The 25,277-nt window shown below is 47.2% G+C and overlaps 1 protein-coding gene across 2 annotated transcripts in view; it reads left to right on the top strand.

Annotated features, from left to right (window-relative positions):
* The first annotated feature begins 13,610 nt into the window (after positions 1 to 13,610).
* The window catches only part of SEMA7A (semaphorin 7A (John Milton Hagen blood group)), a 65,431-nt gene continuing 53,764 nt past the window's right edge, over positions 13,611 to 25,277 (top strand). Inside the window, exon 1 of one of the 2 annotated variants that reach the window (XM_043987337.1) lies at positions 13,611 to 14,056. In XM_043987337.1, the coding sequence (XP_043843272.1) occupies positions 13,843 to 14,056 (214 nt within the window). In that variant the 5' untranslated portion in view covers positions 13,611 to 13,842. Of the gene's footprint in view, positions 14,057 to 15,359; positions 15,456 to 25,277 lie in introns of those variants that run through there. The other variant, XM_043987338.1, reaches the window with a different exon arrangement.

The raw sequence follows: 25,277 nt of genomic DNA, 5'->3' as shown, positions 1-25,277 counted from the left end.
TTTGTGGTACAAAACCCCCTAATTACAGCTCCGGGGATAAGACACATTCACAAAAAACAGACTTCCCTCTTTGCAGTGTAAGCTTCTTGAGAGCTGGGAGGTTTCATGTTTTTTTTCTGTAACCCCAATACCTAGCATATAGCAGGTGCTTAATATATGTGTATGGAGTGACTGACTAAATTTCTTTGTGGGTGTGAGTGTTCTCTTTGCCAACACAGACCTCAAGCCCTGGATGCTGTGACTGGCAGAGTCCTGAGGCAGCTTGGTGGTGACCTTTTTAATCACCTCTTTTGGGTCATGGATCCCTTAGGCAGTGTCTGGTGAGAAAGTCCATCAAACAAAAATACATCTGATCACCAAGGAAACCAATCATATTGAAATAAAGATGTTATTTTTTCTACCTTCAAGTTCATGAACCCACTGAAATCTATCCACAGACCCCCATGGGGGTCCATTGACCCCAAGCTGAGAACTCCTGCTCTAGAAACTTAGCTTGACTGTACCTTGGACATCAGAAAACTTCCAAAAGACCATTGGAAACTTCTCCAGCTGATGTGCAGTCTGGGAAAGCCCCTGGTGAATCGATCCCTATGGTCCAGTGAATAGAGTCCTGTACTGGGCAGCTAGATGGCACAGTGGACAGAGGACCAGGCCTGGAGTCAGGAAGACTCATCTTCCTGAGTTCAAATGTGACCATAAACATTCACTAGCTGTGTGAACCTGGGCAGGTCACTTACCCCTGTTTGCCTCAGTTTCCTCACCTGTAAAATGAGTTGGAGAAGGAAATGGCAAAGCACGCCAGTGTCCTTGCCAAGAAAACGCCAAAAGGGGTTGTCAAGAGTCAGACATGACTCCACCACCGGCTGGCAGGTTCCTATTTTTCTCAGCTATGACTGATCCTAAGCCTTATTTCTTCTTTTCTAGGAATATATGGTCAGGGGTGGGGAGAGACAGTACTTTCCTCGAGGTTGCAGGCTGTATCAGAAGCAGGAAACTGGGAAGGAACCCAGGCTTTTGCATGTAAACACATCTGAGATTCATTTATCTTACCATCTCAAATTTTCCTAGGCTAAGAGTTTCAGTTTCTTAGATCTGCAGCTGGGGGCAGCTAGGTGGCACAGTGGATAGAGCACTGGCCCCGGAGTCAGGAGTATCTGAGTTTAAATCCGGCCTCAGACACTTAACACTTACCAGCTGTGACCCTGGGCAAGTCATTTAACCCCAATTGCCTCAAAAAAAAAAAAAAAGGTCTGCAGCCATTGGTGTGACAAAATCCTTCTCTTTGGGCACTGATTTTCTCCCCTGTAAAGCATTGGTCAAGGTGACCTTCAGTGTCTCTGGGAGGTTTCCTGATCCATGACTGGACTTCAAAGCTGGATTCCCAATAGCTCCAAGTGCATCAGGACCAGGTCACTTCCTTTCTCCTTTTACATTTCCATTTCTGGGAAAATCATGGGAATTTTTGTCCCCACCCTGGCCAAGGATGAGATTATCAAGTTCTTGAAAAGCTTGGGCCCTGAAGTATTTGGAAAAAAGAACATTTAGTGCATTGTCATTGGTTTCTCCAAAGGCCCCTGTACCCTTCTTCAGAGCCAGATCCCTTAGTAAAAGGAAGTCTCCCACTGATGCAGAAGGGGTCATAGAAGTACAATTAGATGAGGCCTGGGCAATGGTCATTGAGTCCAACTCTCATTTTAGAGCGGAGAAAACTGGGCAATGGTCATTGAGTCCAACTTTCTCCTTTTAGCATAGAAAAAACTAAGAGGAGATTAAGTGACTTGCCCAGGGTCACATAGGTAGTAAGTGTTGGGGGGGGGATTCGAACCCAGGTCTTCCAGACTCCAAGTTCAGTGCCCACCATGCGCACATTTCAGAAAGAGACTTCATTAGCCATCTCCTCTAGCCCCTGTCTGAACAAAACCCTCCTGTACAACATTCCCAGTAAATGGCCACCTGGGTGGCCTGGAGACTTTCGGGGGTGGGGAAAGGCAGCCTCAGTTGGGTGGCTCTACATGTTAGGAGGTCCTTCCACCATGAGTTTAAATCCAACTCTCTTTAATGTCTGCCCAAGCCCCTGGTTCTGCCCTCTGGGACCAGGAAGAACAAGCCTACTTCCTCCTCCAGGGGCAGCCTTTTCAGTGTTCCAGAAATTCTCTCCAAACGGTGGGGAGGAAGAAGAGTCGAGCTTTCATCCAGACCCAGTCGCCAACTTTGCCTCGCCAGCTCTGCTGTGGCTTTTTGCCATGCGTTGTTTGTGCTGGAAAATATGAGAACCATGGTGGCCCTGCCCAGCTCCCTAGAGGTGTCAGGAGACTCCAATGAGAGTGGGCGTGAACATGCCTCAGAAGGCACGGAGAGTGATGCGGATGTGAGGGATGCTTCTTGCATTCCTATTAAACACTCACATGCCTCTTTCACGCTCCACCCTTCGTGCAGGATCTCAGGGATGTTTTCAGTTCTTGGGCTACTTGGGCAGGACTTCAAATGGGATGTTCAGGTTTACCCTGGCCTAAAACCTCCCCAAATCCTCCCCCCAGCCTTCCCTTGATCATACTCCCTGTTCAAGCCTTCTCCTCCTCCTCCTCTTCATTGCTCAAGATTCCCTGATTCCATTTCCCCACTCCCAGCTTGCTCCTCAATCCCCTGAAATCTGATGGCCGTCCCCACCACGACCCTTCCCAATAGAATGCTTGAGGGTGGGAAATGAACTTTTGGTGATTCTACAACCACTCTGGGACTGTTCAGGCCCATGGGATTAGCATCATCATGGGCATCAATGACCATTTATAGCATCATCATTTTAGAGCTGGGAAGGATTCAGAAGCACCTTGTCTAATCCCTCATTTTATAGATAAGGAAACTCACCCAAGGTCATACAGGTGGTAGTAGCAACACATTAGGAAGAGGAATTCAACAGTAATGTCTAGGATATATTGGAGGCAGGAAAGCAATATGGACACCACTACAACTGACCTTTATGTGGCACTTTTAGTTTGTAAAATGCCTTACATATATTGTTCAGTCAATAAACATTTATGAAGCTCCCACTATGTGCCGACTATGTGTAGTACTGCCTGCCTACTGTGTGCCATCTTCTGTGCTAAGTGCTGGGAATACAAAAAAGAGGCAAAAAGACAGTCCTTGCCCTCAAGGCACATACAATCTAGTGGTGGAGGCAACATACAAACAAATACGTACAAATAAATTACAAATAGGATAAATAGGAGATAATTAACAAATGGTAAATGCTAGAATTAAGAAGCATTGAGGGGGCAGCTAGGTGGCGCAGTGGATAGAGCACCAGCCCTGGATTCAGGAGGACCTGAGTTCAAATCCGGGCTCAGACCCTTGACATTTATTAGCTGTGTGACCCTGGGCAAGTCACTTAATCCCAATTGCCTCACCAAAAAAAAAAAAAAAAAAAAAGAAGAAGCATTGAGAAAATTTCCTGTAGAAGGTGGGATACTTTATTTTATTTGAGGCATGACAGATATTTTCATGCCCATTTTATAGATGAGGAAATTGACAGGTTATAGGACTTGCCAGTGGGTGCCCAGTGGGTAAGTATTAGAGGCCGGGCTTGAACCTTGGTCTTCTTAACTTGACTATAGGTCTAGCACTATCCATTCTATTAGTCTAGCTCTCTGCCTGACACATGTAGAATCCACACCCAGGTCCCATGACTATATCTGGGCTCTTCTCCACTGAAACACAGAGCCTCTCAAGAGCCCCACCTCCGAATCAAGTGCCCAGACCCAAAAGCTGGCGACAGGCTCTCACCGCCGCTCAGTAATTCTGGAGGCACCAGGCAGAAAGCTGAGTAATCATCATCTTGATGACTTAACAGCGATGGAGAGCCTGCATTTTAAATTGGAATTGCCACAAATAACTCCCCTTGATTGAAATAACTCTCAAGGCACGGGGCTGGAGCGCAAAAACAAATAATAATCTTCCTCTGAAAACTCTCAAAAATCCTTCTCGTTTCTCTGACTCTCTGGCTTCAAATGTTCAGATCAGCCTAAAATATAGTAGTCCACAAGTGCTGGGTAAAAGAGATTTCTCCATCATCCCCCAAGTCCAAGAAGTTGACAACTCCCTCCTGTTCTATCTCGAATATAGCTCTCCAGCCTGTCCCCTCTTCTTTACTCTCCCAGCCACCATCCTAGTCTGGGATCTCATTAGTTTTCTCGAGACTATTGTAGTGGTCTCCTAATTGGTTTCCTATCTCCAACCCATCCTGAACATTGCCATTGGGTTCCTCTTCTTAATGTAAAGCCTTAATCACGTCACTCTTTGGCTCCCTACTGCCTACTGAATGAAGTTCACAGTCCATAGGTTGGCATTCTAGTCCTTTGGCAATATGGTGCCACCCTACCTTTGAAACCTAATCTCATGCCATTCCACTCTATGTACTCTTAAGTTTGAGCCAAAAGGTTGGAAACTACTCATGTTTTTTTTTAAATTTTTGTCCTTCCCTTTTTTGGTGCCTTTGTTCACACTATTCTCCATGACTGGAATGGATTCTTCACTCTAGCCATTCTGTCTGTTGAAATCCTCTTTTTTCATGACCCACTTCAAAACTTACCTCCTCTATTAAGTCCCCTTTTTTTATTTGGTCCCCTGAATGTACCATGCACATTCTTATCTCCTTATCTTAACTCATGTCATTGTCTGTACCTGGAATGTTCTCCCACTCTTCCTGGCCTCCAGAATTCCTATCCATCCTTTTTTTTTTGTGTGTGGGGCAATGAGGGTTAAGTGACTTGCCCAGGGTCACACAGCTAGTACAAGTCAAGTGTATGAGGCTGGATTTGAACTCAGGTCCTTCTGAATCCAGGGCTGGTGTTTTATCCATGGCACCACCTAGCTGCCCTCCTATCCATCCTTTAAAACCCAACTCAGATGCCAACTTCCACAGCAGCATTTCTCACTCTGTGGATTGTAGACTTTTGGAAGAGATTGGGATGCAAGCTACAAATCCATAAAAATCCAAACATATTTTCTTTATACTGAAGGAATGACACTTCATGGATAAACCAATTATTTTCGAATGTATACAGATGCTGTTTTGCTTTTATCATGCAGAGGGGAGAACAGAAAGGCATTTGATGTGGGGAAGGTAGGATAGGGACCAAATAGGGTAGGATGGGACTGAATTGTGGAAGGCTTTTAAACACCTCACCTAGCTGAGGTGTTTAGATTTGAGACAGTAGGAGAGGCAGACATTTTTAGAACAAGTGAGGGGGTAGCCCCTGATCAGACCATATCTGAGGTATTATGTTAAGCTCTGGGTACCACATTTTAGCAAGGACATAGAGAAGATGAGGTGGTTTCAGAAGAAAGTGACAAAAATGGGAAGGGGACCAGAGATCATGTCATATGAAGAGTAGTTGAATTATTAGCTCTAAGAGAAGACTCATGGGGAAATGATGACTGACTTCAGGTATTTGAAGAGCTGTCACAGGGAAGAGGGATTAGACTGGAGGAACTGGAGACCCTGCCTATGAGGAGTGGTTGAGTGATTAGTTCCAGGAGAAGACTCAGGGGAAATGGTTGCTGTCTTCAGGTATTTGAAGGGTTGTCACATGGAAGATGGATTAGACTTGAAACAGTCATAGTGATGGGTGGAAGTTGTAGAAGAGTAGAATTAGGCTCAATGTAAAGAGAAAACTTGCTGACTATTAGAGCTGCCAGAGTGGGATGAGCTGATTAAAGAGATGGTGGGTTCCTCCTTACCAGAGTCTTTGGGCAGAGGCTGGATGACCAATGGTTAGGGATGTCAGAGAGGAAATCCTTGAAAAGATACTGAAAGGACTCAACAACGCCTTCTGGGATTCTATGAAATGGCTGTCATTGGAGATTTTCAAGGAAGGGGAATGATTGGACAAAATCTATCTAATTGAGTCAGGGTGTGCACAGAATGGACCTGAAAGGAATGGTGGAAGTGGGGAAGTATGCAGTATTTTTATTATAAATATATTTTATATCTATAAATTTATGAGTATAAATTATTTTGATTATAAATATAAGACCATGGAATAGGATTAGATCAGAAAGATCCTGGTTCAAATCTCTATTGTACACTAAATAGTTTTGTGGTTTAGGGCAAGTCACTTAATTTCTCTGAGCCTTAGTTTCCTTTTCTGTCAAATTGAGATAATAGTACCTACTTCATAGGGTTGTTTTGAAGATCAAATGAGATAATGCCTGTAAAGCACTTTGCAAACCTTAAAGTGCTATAAACATGTTCACTATCACCACCACCATCATTATCATCACTTCCTGCTTCTCCTTGGGAATGGACTTACGCTGCCCAAATCATTATTATGTTTCCTTTTATTGCAGTCTAATGGTTTTCTATATATGAATCTTGACCCCTCAACTAAGCTTGGAATTCCAGGAAGGCAGTGACGGGATCCTCTCCTCCATGGTACCTGGCACTGGTACAGAGGTGCATAGAGCAGGCTTATGGAAGGAGTGCTGAACTGCTTCAAATTGAATAATGAGTCCATGGGACTAGCCCCGGGGTCATAAGGTTGCTGAACTCCTACTTCTCTACCATATTTAGCTGGGTGACCTGTTATCTTTCTCTGGGATTCAAAGAAAATGTGTGTGTGGGGGTAGTGTGTGAGAAAGAGAGAGAGACAGAAACAGAGAGAGAGAGAGAGAGAGAGAGAGAGAGAGAGAGAGAGAGAGAGAGAGACACACACACAGAGAGAGAGACAGAGAGAGAGAGACAGAGAGACAGAGAGAGACAGAGAGACAGAGAGAGAGACAGAGAGAGAAACAGAGAGAGAGAGAGAGAGAGAGAGAGAGAGAGAGAGAGAGAGAGAGAGAGAGGAGAAAGACACACACACACACACACACAGACTATTGAATCTCTAAGTTCCCTTACATCTTTGAAATCCTATGATTGCATAGCTCTCTATGGACATCAATTGCATGGGCTGTCCTTGCTTCCTGTGAACTGGGGAATCAGAAGAGGGATCTCTTGATTTCTGCTAATGACCATGATATTGCTAATAGGGAATGACATTGCTAATGAAGATGCTTCGGAGTCAGTGCCATGGGGACTATGTGACCAGGTTGCATAATCGGGTTGTTGCAGGGCAAAGATGTCAGGGTAATACCGGCCAGCTATCTCAGGAATGCCCGCCAGTAGGAGGAGAAAGATCTGAAATACTGGGTCACAGGAAGCCATCTCTAGGAGGCATGGGAAGGCATGCATCAATTTAGTTTTTTTTTTCTTTTTTAACACTGGAGTTCTCTTCCTAAGTATATCTTACTCAGACTGATATTAAAATGAGTTGGGCTTTTCTCCGTGCACACCAGCTGGGCGGTTGGGGATGGGGGGGGGAGGGGGAAGATGGCCCAGGAGCCGGCTGGTTGGTGAAAAGAAGCCAGCCGGAGATTAAAAATTCTCTCAGAATAAGCCACAGTGCATATTCCACCAGCTCCCCTCCTCCAATCCACAAAACCTTTCCAGTATCAGAGGAAAATGGATCTCCTCCTTTTAAGCACTCTACTTCTGCCTTCATCCCAACCTCGCCAACCCTTCTAGGATCTTGCTTCAGTAATCATAATCTCTTTTTCATATATCTTCAATCTCTTAGGTCCACTGGCTTCTCATCTGCCTACATGCCCAAGACCCCCTAGGTTTGAAATAGCTCCATCCAGCCACCCTCCAATCTCTTCTTTCCCCTGAACAACTAACCTTCTTGGAAAAGTTGTTGGCCAATCCCTACATTTTCTCACCTCTCTATCTCTCCTTAACCCCTTGCTGTCTGGATTCCCTTCTGACCACTCTATTGCAACTGCTTTCTCTGAGGGTATCAAAGAAAAAGACCTACTGTTTGCTGACCTCAATGACCCTTTCTTTCACTTCCCATTCTCCTCAACCTCTCTTAAGCATTTAGGATATTTTACTCTACCCCCTTCTTCATTTCACTTTTCTTGTGATATGTGTGACCTCGGGTCAGTCACTTCAGAGAGCTGACCTTGAAGCCAGAAAACTTTGAATTTTAATCTCGTTTTAGACACTTACTAGTCATGTGACCCTGAACAACTTAACCTCTCAACCTCAGTTTCCCTATCTGCAGAATAAGGGGTTTGAACCCAAAGACTCTTAAGGTCTTTTTTGGTTCTAAATCTATGATTCCATGAGCCTCTGAACTCATGTTAACATCTCATCATCCTTCAGCATGATTTTCTGTTCTCCTTTGTCTTCAGACACATTCCCTTTCCTGAACTTTCTATCTTTAACTGCTTCTTGTCTGTGTTCCTTATTGCCTCCTCACCCATTAAGGTAGATGTCCCTGAGGGTTCAGTCCTGGACCCTAGTCTCTTCTCTCTTTCCTCTCTTCCTCAGCAATCTTATTGCCTCCACAATTTCCACTATCACCTGTGTAGCTTACTTTCCAAACTTTGTCTCAACTCCTGACCACTTCCCTAAGCCTCAGATCATTGTATGACTTCAGTTGGCCATCTACAGCCTAGCTTCTTAAATTGTGAGTCCCCATGGGGTCATATAGCTTGAAACAGGGGGTCTCAAAAAATTTGGCAACAGCAAAAGATTATGTACACCTGTTTTTTATATCTACATACTGGGAGTTGAGTGAAAATTTCTCTGTCGAAAAGGGGTCAAGAGTGGAAAATGTTTTGTTTTGTTTTTGCAGGGCAATGAGGGTTAAGTGACTTTTCCAGGGTCTCACAGCTAGTAAGTGTCAAGAGTCTGAGGTTGGATTTGAACTCAGGTCCTCCCGAATCAAGGGCCAGTGCTTTATCCACTGTGCCACCAGCTGCCCCCAAGAGTAGAAAATTTTTAAGAAGCCCTGGTCTACAGGACATCAGTTGGCTTTGCCATTGGCATTTCAATCTCAATAGATCTAAAACCAAACATTGTCTCCCCCCACCCCACTCTGCCCCCACCAACCTTCCCCCTCTTCTAATTTAAAATTTCTGCCAATGGCACCTTTGTTCACTTTATCTCTCATGGCTAAAACCTTGGTGTTTGATTTTATCTTGGACTTCTCCCTTTTCCTCTCCTCTACAATCAGTCACTAAGGCCTGTCACTTTTATTTCTGTAATATCTTCCCCATTTATTCCCTCTTCTCTATTCCCACTGACACCTCCCTAATCCAGGATCTTGGAGAGCTGCCTGCATTATTTCACTAGCCTCCTAACAAGTTTTCTTGGCCCCCCTACTCTTCTCTAGTTTCCTGAAAACCACTCTTCATCTCTTCATTACCCACCCTCCTATTTCTTTTTTGGTCAGATCTGCTTTAAAAAGTGCTCTTTGAAAAAAAAAAGTGCTCTTTGACTGATTTAATCTCATCTAGGGAAGCTCCCACTGAATAGCTTCATCACCATTGTTAGCGCCTTCCCACTGAGATTACCTCCAAGTTAAAATGTGTAGAGCTTGTCTATTTATATCATAGTTATTTGCATGTTGTTTCCTCCATTAGACTGTGAACTCCTTGAAGGCAGGAACTATTTTTGCATCCCTAGTTTAGAGCAGAGCCTGCATACAGCAAGCACTAAATAAATGCTTGTTGTCTTGACCAAGAAAATCAGAACCTTCTCTGTTATTCATAGTTTAAGAGAGTTGCCAAGGGCTACTTGCAGTAGCCTCCTAACAGGTTTTTGCCTTTGATACTTGCCTAGGGTCACACAGCCAGGATATATCAGAGGCAGGATTCAAATGGGTTTTCCTGGGTTCAAAGAAAGCACTCTAGCCATTACCCCATGCTGCCTCCTAGTCTAGGGGGTCTCCGAGAACCAGATCGTTTTCTCACCTAAAGTTAACTAACATCTAACCATAGAGGCTCTTGTTTTGGGAAGCAGACCATATATGGACTGGTTCTTTTCTCTGATCTTGGTCTTTTGGGGAAATCACACACCAAAGCTCCACCCTGCCAATGCTCTTTAACTTTTCACGATTTCCCTCCTAGCCTTTCCTTTTTGACTCTCTCACTCCATATGGTAGGGTGCTGCTGGCGGGGAGTGATTGGGCAAGAATTCTAGAACAATAGGACTGGCAGACTTGGCTATACTTAAAAAAACAAAAAACAACTAACCAAAAAATACCCTCCTGCTTTGATAATGACTCGACCTGTGTGGGGCAGCCTTTCTTTTCACTGAATTATACAACTTCAGAGTTGGAAACAACCTCAGTCATAATTTTCCCCCTTAGAAAAGAGCCCTACTTTTTGACATAAAGACTAAACGGGAAGGGCAGCTAGGTGGTGCAGTGGATAAAGCACCAGCCTTGGATTCAGGAGGACCTGAGTTCATATCCGATCTCAGACACTTGACATTTACTAGCTGTGTGACCTTGGGCAAATCACTTAACCCACATTGCCCTGCAAAACAAACAAACAAACAATAAACAACAAAAAACCCCTAAACGGACCCCTTTGCAATGTTCACCCTTTGCTCCTGATTCTTTCTACCTTCTGGGACCAAGTAGCACAAGCCTCATCTCTTCTCCCCTTTATAGTCCTTTGAATTCTTGAAGACATTTATCATGTCCCCTTGAGTCTTTTCTTCAGGCTAGATATCACCTGTCTCTTCAACCAGCCTTCACATAGTATGATCTCAAGGCCTTTCATCATCCCCGATTGTCATCATCTAATTTATCAATATCCTTTATAAATGGAACCAAACAGCTAACTCCTCTGGATTTGGTCTAATCACACGGGGAGACCAGCAAAACTTTGGACAGCTTGTGTGGGATTCTTGGGACGTCAAGAAAAAAGTGAGGAAGGCCTTTACTATGTTGGGTGGATCCTATCCTTTTCCCCTCCCCCAAGTGGTGCATTTATTGGAGGACCCAGAAAGAGTCAGAACAGGACAGGGGGACCATCTGAGCATATCATGAGCTCTGCACAGAAATCTTGGGAGAGAGACAGGATAGGGACTGGCCACTAGGTGGCAGAATGGATGCAGTTAACCCTAACCCTATCCCTTACCCACAAACCTTAACCCTGTGCTTACAGTCTGGAAGGCCAGGACTTCAGATCCTATTACCTCAGCTGTGTGACCTGAACAAATCCCATAACCTCTTTTAGACTTAGTTTCCCCATGTGTAAAATGAAAGAGTTGGATTACATGACCTTAAGATTCTTTCTAGATTGAAACTCATGATTCTATGATGATCATTCCCATTGTGAAATTGCAGCTCATAGGAGTAGGTGATGTCTCAGAACTATAAGGTGGCAGAAACAGACAACTAGCTACCTCTGATCCTATCAGGAGCAAGCTCAAATTCCCTCACATCTCCCTATAGCCAATCTGTGAGACTGGGAGATGAAGAATCATTCTTTCTGTTTCAGATATGATTTCATCAGTGAAGGGGACTTCCAGTGACAAACTCCCCATACTATAGCAGGTTAAAACTTGCAATGCAATCAAAAGGCTCAGAGGCTGCCTGGGGCCACTGAAGGGTTAAGTGACATTACCTTGGTCATACTGCCAGTATGTCTTAGGGGCAGAACTTGAACCCAGGACTTCCTTTGTGGTCATCTCTCCATCCACTAAACCACACTGGTGTTCCATTTTACTATTGAGGAAACTGAGAATCAGGGGAGGTAATTTGTCTGAGGTCACATAATTGGACCCCAGACTCAAACACAGGCCTTTTAACTCTGCATCAGGTACTTTCCCCCTTAACACACCATACTGTGTCTTCCCCATCGATCCTTGTCTACCAACAAGGAGGTTTTCTTCCCTACTAGACTATAAACTCCAAGAGAACAAGGATCTTGTTTTATCTACACTTTAGAGCAGGGCTTCTTAAGCCTTTTCCACTTCCAACCCCTTTTTGTTTGAGAAATTTTTACATGACCCCGGGTATATAGGTATATAAAATGGGTATACATAACCTTTTACTGTTGCCAAATTTTTCTTGACCCCCACATTCAGTTACCTACAGTTTAAGAAGCTTTGCTTTAGATCTTCCCCATCACCAAATGTGGTTCACTGCATTCAGCAAGAGCTTAATATTTGTTGATTTAAATTACTTAATTCAGAAAGATCTATTAAATACTTACTATGTGACAAGTCTGGGTATCCAAAGACAACAAAAGAAACCACTTTTGCTCTGGAGGAATTTACTTTTTATTGGAAGGCAACAATCTTTATTCATACAAAGAAAATTAAACATAAATGCATAGGGATTTGAGGGAAGTCAAAATGCTGGAGAAAGCCTGAATGAACACAGAGGAAATGGCCACCTAGTTTCTGGGTTTAAGCAGGAATTCTCTTTCATGGAGCAGCTGGGGGCGGGGGGAAGAGGATAGAAGGGATAGGTTAACTGTGAGAAATGGGCCTTGAGCTGAGCCTTGAAGGTAAGTAAGTGTGGTAAGAAGGCACCTAAGGTGGCCCAGTGGATAAAGTGCTGGGCCTGGAGTCAGAAGGGCCTGAGGTCAAATCTGGCCTCAGACACTTCCTAGCTGTGTGACCCTGGGCAAGTCACTTAACCCTGCTTGCTTCAGTTTCCCCATGCAGAAGGAAATGACAAACCCTTTGCCAAGAAAAGCCCAAATGAGGTCATGAAGAGTCAGGAACTACTGAACCAACACCACTCCCTTGGGCAGCAGCATTATAGAGAGCCAGCTTCAAAGCCAGAAAGACAAATACAAGGTCTGCCTATGTCAGGGTGAGTCAGTTAACCTTTCAAAGCTCTAGGAAACTCTGTAGGGCTATACATGGCAGAGATGGTACTGATCTGCCTGGCTATATACATTTTATTGCCAAACCTAAGAGCCCTAAACTGTCCATCAGCAGTCCTTGACACTCACAATTCAGTGTTGGTTTCATGAATGCAAACTTGAAGGGGGGGGGAAGGCAAGACCCTCAGTGTGTGTGTGTGCGGTGGTGTTGTAAAGGGGCAGCTATTGAGAAATTTTCCATTAGTGATAATAATAGTTATCATTTATAAAACTCTTTGTTTGCAAAGCCTTTACAAGTATTTTGTCATTTTATGCTCACAACTATCCTGGAAGGAAAGTAGGAGCTGTCGTCATCGTCGTCATCATCATCATCTCTTTTACAGATGAGGAAACTGAGGTAAACAAGTTCGATGACTTGCCTAACATCACACAGTCATTTAAGTATCTGAAGCAAGATTCGAACTCACATATTCCTAGCTCTGTCCACTGCTGCCACCTAGCTAGTGTAACAATAGCTGTCTTTATGTAGCGCTTTAAAGTTTGAAAAGTCCTTTGCCTTCTCGCTCAACAGCGTTGTTAAAGAGGCATGCATAGGTATCGTTATTGCCATTTTAGAGATGAGACGGGATTCCAATCCGGACCGGTTCGGTATCCACTCCACCCCAATGCCTCATTGTTTCGGAGTCTGGAGTCCCAGCTACCCCGCCTGAAGCGCGTTGGCTTGACGGACCTGAGAAAAGGTGCTTTCTCAGACAGGAAGAGGCTTCCCCAGATGATTCATTCATTCAGCAGAGTCCCAGAATTCGGGCATCTCCTGGACTTTAAGGGCACGGGCGCGCGTGTGTGATTAATTTCTCTATTAAGGTAGGTGGGAGGGAGGCGGAGCTTGGGGTGCGCACGGGACCTAGGCGTCCCTGCAGCCCCTCGCAACTCCCTCCGCCGGACCCCGCCCGTCTGGCTTGCTCCCTCCCACCCCCCTTCTCTGCCCCGGGCGGCCCAGAGCCCGGGGGGGGAAAAGACGTAGACCGGGATGGTGCTGGCCCGGCCCTAACTCCGCCCCCAGCTTGGGGGTGGTGTGGCTCCGCTCGCAGGCTGCCTCCAGTCACTCGCTCGTTCGGGTGGCGCTAGCTCTCCAGGCTCCCGGCCCCGCAGCCTCAGCCCACTCGGGCCATGACACCGCTGCAGCAGCGCCCGCCTCGGCGCTCTGCTCCCTCGCCGCGGCTGGCCGCGCTGCGCGCCCCGAGGGCTGGCCGCCTCCTGGACCTCCCTCTTCAGCTCGCTCTGCTTGTGCAGCTGCTCGGAGCCGCTACTCCCGCCGCCGTCCCCGCCGCAGCCACCGGCAACCACCCCAAGACTAGCCCCCGCATCACCGCAGCCTGGAAAGGTGGGTGCGCGCCCAGGGCAGCTGGCGAGCGCCGGGAGCCAAGGCGGGCGCCCGCTCGCCGCTGGCACTGAGGGTCAGTTTGTCAGCCGGGGCCGGTGGATGTCCGCGAGTGTGTGTGTGTGTGTGTGTGTGTGTGTGTGCTCGCGCGCGTGGCAGCAGCACCAGTGCCTGGCGAGCGCGAGTGTGCCTGGATGAGTGTGTGTCCGAGTGCATCCATGTGTCGGGGTCTAGGTCTGTGTGTGTCCCTGGGCATCTGAGTAAGTCCGTGTCAGTGTGTGTATCTGTGAGCGGATTGTGCCAGTGGAGCTGTCATGGGGTGCCAGTGTGTGAAGTCTGTGTCGGGGCGTGTGTCCATATGTGAGTATGCCGGCGTGTGGTCCCCGTTTGTCGGCGTGTTCGTGTGTCAGAGTGGGAGTCTGTCAGTGTGGGTCTGAATCGGTGTGAGTGTGTATGTGTGTGCTGTGGGCCAGAACCGCGTTAATGCGGCGGCGATCTCTGCCTGCCCGAGCCTGGAGCTGAGCCTCCACCGAGACCTGCCCGCAGCCCAAATCTGCAGCGCTCGAGGGGGGAGGGAGGCGGAGAAAAGCCTGGAGAGGAGAGGATCTCCAAGCACCCCAACTTCAGCTCGCACTCGCGCTGCACCTGGAGCCCTTTCCCGAGACACTTTCTCCCTAGCCCGGGAGGGGGGGGGGTGACCCACCCCTCCCCCTCCCCCTGGGCTCCGCTGCTCTGGTTACAGCGGGGTGGTGAGGAGCCGGGTGCCGGGGCGCCGCCGGGCCTGCCTCCTGCCGGCTGCCAGCCGGCCGAACCGGGCCCGGGGGCTGGCGGCCCCGAGATCTCCCTCTCTATTCTGGGGCTGCAGAGAGCGTGGCACGCGCCGCTGCCGCCTCTCTCGGCTGCGCCTATTGCAGACCCCGCCTGCCTGCTGGTGTTCCTTCTCTTGTTGCGGGAACAAAGACCCTTCTCGCCCCCTCGCCCCGCCACGTGAGCTGGGGTGCCTGGCTCAGGGCTCCCGGGAGCTTGTGTGGCTGGCTGTCCGAGGGGAGGGGGCCAGTCGCCACACTGCCCTTCAGCTGCACCCCGACCAGCAGGCTGCCTCTCCGGGTGCAGCCCCAGCCCAGCAGGGGTGGGCGGGACAGCGGCCATTGGCCCTCTCCCCGGGGTGAACCGCTCACTGGACAAGGGGGCAAAAGGGGCTTGAATGGCTCAGGAGCTCTCGTTGAGTCTCTAGACCTGGCTGGCTGGTTGAGTCTCCCTCCAGCAGCCTCTCCCGGGGTAGGGGGCCAATTGGAGGCTGGCCTGGGGAGGACATGGCTCCCGGCAGGTGGCAGATAGGATCCTGGGATGCCAGGGTTTTTTTTTTTCCCTCCTGGTGTAGCAGTGCCCAGGAACGGTGCGGGTAAGGGAAGATGGCAACATAAGGCTCTGACATTTGAATGAGCAGGGTGGTTTTGGGGGGGCGCGTTGGAGAAGGAGGAGTAGTGGAGGGCTTTAGCCCTAGGAAATCTTTCGCTTGTGAACTTGGAGGCCCCTGCCGGATTTCTGAGTCTCGCCTTAGTTTTGTCCTTCGTACAATGGGGACACACTGGCTGAGAGGTGGAGTCCGGGGCTCGTGGCTATGAAATGGGAGGGGGTGGCGTTCACTCTCAAATGTCTTTTCTTCTCTTTCCCCTGCATTGCACAAATGCCTCCCCCTACCTGGGTCCGGGGTCTGGCCCAGAAATCTCTCATCCCTGCAGTGGACTGTGGTGCAGCCTGGGGCAAGGTTTCAGTCGGAGCTCTTTGATGTTGGCTAGATTTGCTAAGGAATGCGAAATCCCTGCTGCTAGGCTGGCAATATCTGGGGCAGGTATTCTTAGCTTGAGGTGGTGGAGGGAAAAAAAAATCCCCAAACTGCGGCACTGGGAAGGAAGATGACTTGCTCAAGGTCACTCAGCACATTAATACTAGACTTGACTGGTTTGGAGGGAGGCCTGGAGAGTGGCTGAATGAACCTGGAGGAAATACCAGTCTAGTTTCTAGGTCAGAGCAAGCTTACTTTTCATTCATTCAACCAATATCTATCAAATGCTTATTATGTGCTAAGCATTGAACTAGGCATTGGGGATACAACAAAGTGTGCAGATCCTGCTATAAAGAAGCTGATGCCTGCTCTGTATCTTAAGTTCTCTTCTTTACCAGTATTGGGAAGGGGGGGAGGAAGGAGGTAGTGAAGTACAGTGGGAAGCGCACTGGACTCAGATGACCTGGGTTCCAATTCCAGCTCTGTCACTTAATTACCTGTGTGACCTTGGGGGAAATCACTAACTCCCTTCATGCCTCAGTTTCCCTATCTGTAAAATGAGGGAGTTGGATTAGATGAACTCTAAGGTCCCTTCCGGCTCTAAATCTTTGGACTTTATGATCCTTACAGCCTGGACTACTGAAGGGAAGCAGTTGGGTGGGTGGGTGGGGGGATTGTATTTGACTTACAGAAAGGATGGGAATCAGGGGGCTGGGGTGGGGAGCAGTTCCTGTAGGCAGCTGTGATCTCAGACCTCTCACTGGGGAACAAGGGTTCCCCAGGAAATCCCAGGTGTGTGCAGGTGTGTGAGTGTGTGTGTGTTTGTGACTGTGTGAATATTTGTGCATATAGCCCCTGCACACAAGGTGGAGGGGCTCAGTTGACACAGCCCCATTGCTGCAAGAAAGTCAGGCTGAACCACAAGGTTGGTGGGGAGGTTTCTGGCTCTCTCTGTCTTGCCCAAGAATCTACCAGGACCCAATGCCTGAGTGTCTAGGTTCTTGTCCAGACTTTTTGCTCCTTGAGTTGGTGGTAGTCTTGGTGGTAGGGAGGGCCTGGATCAGTGTTCTGAGCTCATTCCGCTCTGTGCCTCCCCCCCCCCCCCCGCCCCCCGCAAGACTGGAGTTATAAAGTGCTAGGACATACATGTGCATGGTGTGTGTGTGTGTGTGTGTGTGTGTATCTGAGTTCTGAAAGCCTTCCCTCCCTGCACTTAATCTCTCCCTGCACTTCGACCCCCTCTCCCCATTCTCTGCACTTAGTTCCTTTCTTGGGTTACTATTGTCCACCTCCCAGCATTTCCCCCCTCTCCCCCAGGCCTGACACTCAGCCTCTGCCCTCACTTAACTTCCCCCCAAATTTCTCTAATTAGGCTATGAGGTCCCACCCCCATCCTTCCCCATTCCCTGGCACTTGGCTTTTCTTCCTTATAGGGGCCGGGATATGGGAAACGGTTTTTGAATCCATGTTAGGCAGTCAGAGGAAATCCTCTCAGACAGTTATGAAAGCCCCCAGGCTTGCTTCTTCTCATCTACCTATGCGTCTGCATTGAGAGGCTGATTTCGGTCCTTACACTCTTGGTGGGCTAATGGTCCCATCTTCAGACTCCAAAACTTTCTCCTGATGAGCAAAACTTGGGACTGGGAGATCCTCTGAGGCCCTCCTCCTTTAACCCCAGGCAGGGTACCATCTGTTCCCAGCCTGCTTTCCAGGACTGGGTTGCCAGCAGTCGGAGAGGGGTCCCTATTATCCAGACCCTGCCATTGGCCCCATCCTCCAGGGTTGGGCTGGCTGACAGCTGCCTTCAGGAAACTTGTGGGGCATATGGCTCCCAGGGCAGGAGCTGGCAATGAACAGAATGACCACAGGGTGTGTGATGGAGAAGCCCATGGACCCAGAGTCCCCTTTGTCCTCTGAGGGAGTACGGCCATCCAATTCTGCATTCCCTGGCCTCCAGCCCTTGTCTTCCTCTATCCAGAAACGCTGACCCCTTCATCCTCACTGCCTCCTCCCTCCCTTCCTTCCACCAACCTCCCTACCTCCCACTACTCCAGCTACAGAGGGGCAACAGTTTGTAGAAGAGGCTCCTGTTGAGGGAATGGCCTGAGACATGGTTACAATTGATGAGTTTTAAGTTTGGGGAGGAGGGCATTTTTCTCTTTAGACTGACTTCACCACTTGAGATCCCAGAGATCTGGAAGGTGTGTCAGGAATACTGCCCTTCACAAGTGGGAAAAAAAAAAGATCAAAACATTCATTTTTAACAGGGGAAGCAACTGAGATCCAGGGAGGATGTGACTTTCCCAAGGCCACACAGAGATAAGCAGGATTTGAACCAAGGGGTTCTAACTCAAGCTTCCTTTTTCTGGCTAAGATGTTGAGTAATTTCAAGTGGTATCTGAACATGGTTAAGCTATGTCCTTTTTTGGGGGGTAGGGATCAGATGGTGGTTAGCGGACTTCCCCTGACCCTTTGTCCCCCAAATATCCTTCAAGTATAATATCTTAAACTTTTAGATACAAAAACTGCAGAGAGGTAGTACTTTTATGTAAGAAAAAAAAAACCTTTGTGTAAGAAACAAACAAACTCTCCCTAGTGATGGGGGCTGATGAACAGTGAAATGGGTGTGATTGAGTTTCCCCACCGTCCCTCAATCACCCGAGGTTGTGTAGAGAGAATCCTTTTTCAGGTTTGGGTTAGAATGAGTGGTCACCAAGCTCCCATCAGACTCTTGGATTCTCAGTCCAGGATTCTTGCCTCCAAATTCAGCATTCTACCAATCTAGGGGCTAGGTTAGACAGCCTTAACCAGCCCACATTTCTCAAGGGCAGGCATTTGATGGGGGCGTTCTAGTTCCCTTCACAATTTTTTACCTCTTTCATCTGAACTGTGTTCTCTGACAAGTTGGGGCACTGGACTGGGGACTAGGACATCTGGGTTCTGCTTCTGTTAGTTAGCCCTGAGTCTGTTATATTGGCCTTGCTTTCTCCAGCTGTGTAATGGGGAGAATAATGCTTGTCCTGCTCTCTTCCTAGGGTTGTTTTATTTATTTATTTATTTATTTATTTAATTTTATTTTATTTTTAGTGAGGCAATTGGGGTTAAGTGACTTGCCCAGGGTCACACAGCTAGTAAGTGTTAAGTGTCTGAGGCCGGATTTGAACTCAGGTACTCCTGACTCCAGGGCCGGTGCTCTATCCACTGCGCCACCTAGCTGCCCCCCCCAGGGTTGTTTGTTGTGAGGATCCTGAGATAATGGATGGGGAAGTGCATAGGAAGGGGAAAAGGTTCTGTAAATGTGAGGCTTGTCACTAATGGAGGAACCGAATAAAGAGGGGTGGTGCTCCTAAAGGAGGCATATGCAGGAGGAGTCCCAAAAGGCATGATTCCAGCGGCAGAGAATGCGCCAAAACTTCCTTGGCTAAGTAAGGTAGGGCCAGGAGCCTGAAGCCTGATGGTGCAAGGAAGGTTCTGGTCTTTGCCATTATTGCTGCCAGTATAGTGTAGAGTATCTTGAAGTTCAGAGACTCCAGGTTTAAAGGTTGGCTCTGCTAAAAAGCAATGTGACCTTGGGCAAGTCATTTCCATCTATGAACCTCAGTTTCTTCTTCTTTTTATTTCTTTTAATTTTTTTATTTTTGCAGGACAAGGAGGGTTAAATGACTTGCCCATGGTCACACAGCTAGTAAGTGTCAAGTGTCTGAGGCTGGATTTGAACTCAGGTCCTCCTGAATCCAGGGCCGGTGCTTCATCCACTGTGCCACCTAGCTGCCCCACCTCAGTTTTTTCTTCTGTAAAATGAGGGAGTTGGATTAGATATTTCTAAGGTCCCTCCCTGCTTTAATGTTCTAAGAAATTCCTCTCCTCTTTTGCTGAATAGCTACCTCTTTGGGAGTGGGAAAAGAGGGGGAATACTGGTGGGGAGGGGGGCAAAGAAAGCCCCTGGGGTAGTCCACTTCCCCTCTGGGCTAGCATATGGTAGTGAAACCCATGTCTTTTCTGGGCCAGCTGGTCTCCTGGCCCCCTTCATTGGCCCAGCCTCTCCCCTGAGGCCAAGCCAATTACCAAGTGTGAATTTATTTCCGATTTTGGTCACCACAGCTGGGGGAAGGATGATGCCTTATTCCCAGTGGGTGCTGTGGGGGTGGAGGAGGGAAGTTGTTACCCTTTCTAGGGCTGAAGTCACTGTTGGGCCTCCCCAAGCTTTAGCATTTCCAGTGGAAATCCTTTAGTCTCAAGGGCTTTTATTTGCTCATCTCTTCTGGGAGTCATCTCTGTCTCCACCTGGTAGAACTCCTTCCCTCTGGGTGGGTTAGGAACCTGACAACTTCCCAAGCTGCCAACTTAGTGGTGGTGGTGGTGGTGGTAGTGGTGGCTAGGAGGGAGGGGAGGGGAATTTTCAGTAATTAGTGTCATCTCAGGTGACATCATCAGGAAAGGGGAGGTAGGAAGTCCCCCTTACCTGAGGACCCAGTAGAATAATCCCCGGGGACCTTTGGGAGTATCCACTTAGCTCTCAGCCAGAAATAATAGCAGCTTACATTTCTGTATTCCTGTACAGTTCACTAATGCCTTTCTTTTCAACAACTCTTTGGGTTGGAGAAATGGCAAACATTCTCCTCATTTTACAGATGGAGATACTGAGGCTCAGATAGAAGAGAGATGCATGCCTTACATACAATGGATTTCAAGTAGAATCAAGATTTGAACCCAGGTCCTCTGATTCTATATTTAGCATGCCCTCCATTGTATCACTCTGCCTGTTTTCCATCTTTCCCCCAAGGAACAAACCCATCCCAGTTAGGGATCTCTCATTTGCTTGCTCTGTGGCCAGGGATAATGTAAAATGGGATTAACTATTCCTCCTGTATCTGAGTTTGAAGATTAAAAGAGAAAATTAATGTCTGCAAAGCATTTTGCAAACTTTAAAACACTATAGAAATAGAAAATGTTATTATTATTCTCTTAAAAAATCATAGAAATGGGGCAGCTAGGTGGCACAGTGGCACAGAGCACCAGCCCTGGAGTCAGGAGTACCTGAGTTCAAATCCAGCCTCAGACACTTAACAGTTACTAGCTGTGTGACCCTAGGCAAGTCACTTAACCCCAATTGCCTCACCAAAAAAAAACAAAAACATAAATAAAAATCATAGAATCACAAGATTAGAAAGACCAGAGACCATTTAGTAAAATCCATGTATGTTCACAAAGTCCTTCTGTGATTTACCCCCTAAGTGGTCATCCTGCTGAAGGGGATGAGATCCACTCCTCCCCCCCTTTTTTTGTGGGGCAATGAGGGTTAGGTGACTTGCCCAGGGTCACACAGCTAGTAAGTGTCAAGTGTCTGAGGCCGGATTTGAACTCAGGTCCTCCTGAATCCAGGGCCGCTGTTTTATCCACTGTGCCACCTAGCTGCCCCCTATTCTCTTCTTAAACAGCCCGTTCACTTTGGGTATAGCTCGTGTTGTGGGGAAGTTGACCTGTCCTGTCCAACCCCCTTATTTTTCACTTGAGGAATCTGTGGCCTACAGAGGTCAGGAATAGAGGAAGGAGCAGAGAGAGCCAGGATTGGAACCTGGGACTTTCAGCTGCAAATCTGGCATTCTTCCACTGCATCCCACACTTCTAAGCATTTCTGGGTTGGCTGGGTGCCATTGTAATTAGAATGCTGGACTCAGACTCAGACTCGGACTTGGAGTCAGGAAGACCAGCCTGCAAATCCTCCCTCAGACACTTGCTAGCTGTGTGACCGTGGTTAAGTCACTTACTTTCTGTCTGCCTCAGTTTCCTCATCTATAAAAGGGTTAGAGAACAATATTGGGTAGTGTGAACTCAAGGAGCTGAGAGAGATCCCAAAAGAAGAAACAACAAAGTAATCAAGGAGGAGATGGAAAGGAGCTGGGTGTAGCTGTTGGCATATAGTCCCCTAGAAGCCAGAGATGGAAGGGGCCTTAATAGACTAGCTAATATGACCTCCCTCATTTTTTCAGTTGGGGAAACTGAGGTTCAGAGGGGCTAAGTGACTTGTCCATGGTCACAGAGCCAGCAAGGGCAGGATTTGATACAAAACCTTTTGATCCCAAACTTGGGGCTCTTATCCACTGTATCACAGGCTTCTGTCCCTTAGCCCTCCCCCTCTAAACAAGAGGAAACAAGGAGATGGGATTGCTACATCCACTGTTCTTCTTCTCACCTCAGAACACATAGGAAATATCCAACCCCATATATACAGGACAGAAAGGACAATACTCCTCCTTAGAGGGGCATACATATGTAGCTACTCTCGGTGAGAAAATAAGTCTTTGATTAATGCTATGAGCTCATCCCTGCCACATAGGCTTTGGGGACATCCTCTGCCCTCAGCCCGCTTCCACTCTCTTCTATGACCCTAATCTCTCTGAGCTGGCATTCTTGCCTACCCTCCCTTATCTTTCTCTCCCCCTCCCCTCCTAAACTGGGCAGACCAGGGTGTGTGTCACAAGAGAAAAAGTTTACACTTCCTCTTGCCTTCTCTGAAGTTAGCCATGGTTTGCTAGAGATGGCATTTCCCCATTCTTCTGATTTCCTCATGGGGTATTTTGCACATAGGATTTTAACATGTTCTTAGCTTCCAATAGGGGACAGATTCCTTTCACCATAGCTGGAGCCTTAGGATCCATATACTGGGGCATTCAGGGGATGGACAGGTCCCTGAAGGGCCAACCATGAAGCCTCACCAGTCTATAGTTCCAACACCCCCTACCATTTATGTACTTGGTAGTGGCCTTTCTCCCATGCAAATCATTTTTGAAAAAGAAAACCCACGTAATTTGCACTTGTTCCACATGCGTCTCTGTCTCCTCCCATCTCACACTAAAGAACCCCAATATCTCCCTATCATAAATATGCCTAGTATTGCTCCATCCCCTATCTTCCCAGTCACTTCTAAGGACAAAATAGAGAAAACTATGGGAATGTAGACAGGCAAGGCAAACTTGGCATTGGCTCCCTCATAGGTTGTGGGATCATAGCTGAGTGGGAAGGGACCTTACTCATTTTAATCAACTTCTTCTGAAGTTGAGGAAACTGAGGCACACGATGGTTGTGACTTGCCCAAGGTTGAGTAGGTACTAAATGACAAAGCTGAGTTCCAAACCCAGGTTCTGTACCTCCAGAGTCAGGACTCTTTCTCATATCCATTGTTGCATTTCCCCCCCGCAACCCTGGGCTTCTCAGGTGCCTCAGAAAGTAGTCCTTGACCGATCCCTATTTCTACATCTCCCCCTTCTCTATCACTTCCCCATAGTTGTTAGCTCATGTTCTTCCTCTTCTCCCAACCCGGCCCCTCACATCTGAGGAAACTTTCTACCTTTCTTCCCTCTTTCCTCTGCTGGGTTTTCTCTCATCTCTCAGCCTCTCAGTCTTATCCATCTTTTGGGGCTTGGTTCATCTCAGTTGACCTGGGAAAGGGCGCTGATGGCTCCGGTTAGGAATGATGCTTTTCTCTGGCTTTACATAGCACTTTGTATGTCCCATGTAGGTGGATCCATGATTGTTTTTAGTGGATACTGCACTGGTGCAGGTGACACCCTATCTACTGGCCTGCCACCCAGTGCCATTTTTGTCCATGCCTTTCCCAGAATGCTTTGCAGTGGTTCTGGCCAGAGTGCTGGAGCTCTGTGATTCAGCAAATTAAATTAAAATTTATTAAGCAGGTGCTAAAAAAATACTTGTTGGACTGGGCAGGACTGTGGTGGATTGGAGGCTTTCCTCTGGTTCTGATATGATTTCATGGATCCCAGTTCCAAACTTGGGCTGTCCATCTGTTAGCTCTTGCTTTCACTCCGTGCCCTCCTTTTTCGTCCTTGGCTGTACCTTTTGCTTCAGTTTTGGAGTACAAGTCTTGATTGGGAATGTGCTGCAGTCTGCTTACCCCCACCCTTGGGGTCACCTGCAATTTTGATTCTTTTGAGCACATGATGATATCGTGTGGCATCACTGGGAGAATATTGGTATTGAGGAAGATGAGCTTTTGTGTCAGGGAGCAGCTTAATATCTGTGACAGCACTGTTTTCCCAAATGGGATTTGGTCTTATCTTTTTCTATTCAATTCAAGGCACAGTTTATTGTCCATCTCCAGTGCCCCTCCAATTCAATTCAATGAGCATTTATTAAGGCAGCATGCAAATTGTGGCTAGACAGTGGGCTTTATATTAGGATTTGCTCAACTCCTATCTTATACTCTTGCTATCTGTGTGACCCTGGGGAAGTCACTTAAACTTTCTCTGCCTCATCTATAAAATGAAGGGGATGATGACCCCTAAATCTCTTCCATCTTTAATTCTATGAGCCTAGGATCCTACAAGCACCTACTATATGCCAGTGCTGTGTTAGGTACTTGGTGTACAAAGTCAAAGACAAAACGGTCACCACCTTTAATAAATGCTTGCTGATTGATTGAAGGAGGCTCTATTCTCACTGGATGTAAAAGACTTATTTCTTGATTGACTAACTCAATGGGTCACCCATCCAACTGAATGCCATAATCTGGGAAATCTGCATCCTTATTTCGCTTTTTTTTTCTTGTATGGATGGCTAAGGTGGTCTCCTTTAGGCGATCATGCATCTCACTGACAAGACCTGGTAGTGTTCCAGGGCTTGATACCATCAGGATAATTACATCTCCAGAAGTGCCTGGGAAGCCTCATACCTGATGGGAATTGATCTTCTAATTGGACTTTGCACAGGACATCCTCCATGGCAAGTATCTTGGATTAGTACAGATCTCCCTGTTTGAAGCCTAGGTCGATCTAGTCATCATTTGGAAGCACAAAGTTAGATGGCCCCTGATACATCTGTCACAGAAGATATGTGCATGTTCTTTATATGTTGTAGAGACACCTTGTCTGAGGAGAGCCACTGAGGTTGCATTTAAATTGAATCAAACGCTATTTTGTAAATGACCAGCAATAAAGAAAGTTGTGGTCAGCCTTCTGGGGAAGAAGACCCTGTGGACTTAGGCTGTTGGTCAGCCAGATACATCTATCCTATAGACCATTATTTCTCTGATGCCCTTCTTATAGTCTGATCTGCACTATAGCTGTTCGATGATTATGGCATTGGATTGCGTACTTGCCCATATATTCTCTCACGCTACCTCTCCAGATCCACTCCATGAGAGCAGAGGGCAGCATCTTTCTTGGTTCTTAGCATAGTGCCTGCACATAGGAAGAAGTTGCTTACTAAATGACTCATGGATGAATGAATGAATGAATGAATGAACAGAAGATTTGGATACAAAGTAAATGTCTTTTTGTATAGGGTTAAAACCAGCACACTCCTCCTAAGACATTTGATGTCTGAGGTCGTCTTGTCGTGGGAAGAAGCTCCTGCCCCTGACCTGCACTCCATTCCCCCAGGATCCTTTCCCTACCTCAGGAGTAGCTATGGTATAAGAGG

Source organism: Dromiciops gliroides, chromosome 2 (assembly GCF_019393635.1).
Source record: "Dromiciops gliroides isolate mDroGli1 chromosome 2, mDroGli1.pri, whole genome shotgun sequence".
Classification (NCBI taxonomy): domain Eukaryota; kingdom Metazoa; phylum Chordata; class Mammalia; order Microbiotheria; family Microbiotheriidae; genus Dromiciops; species Dromiciops gliroides.
This window is presented reverse-complemented; position numbering and strand designations above follow the sequence as displayed.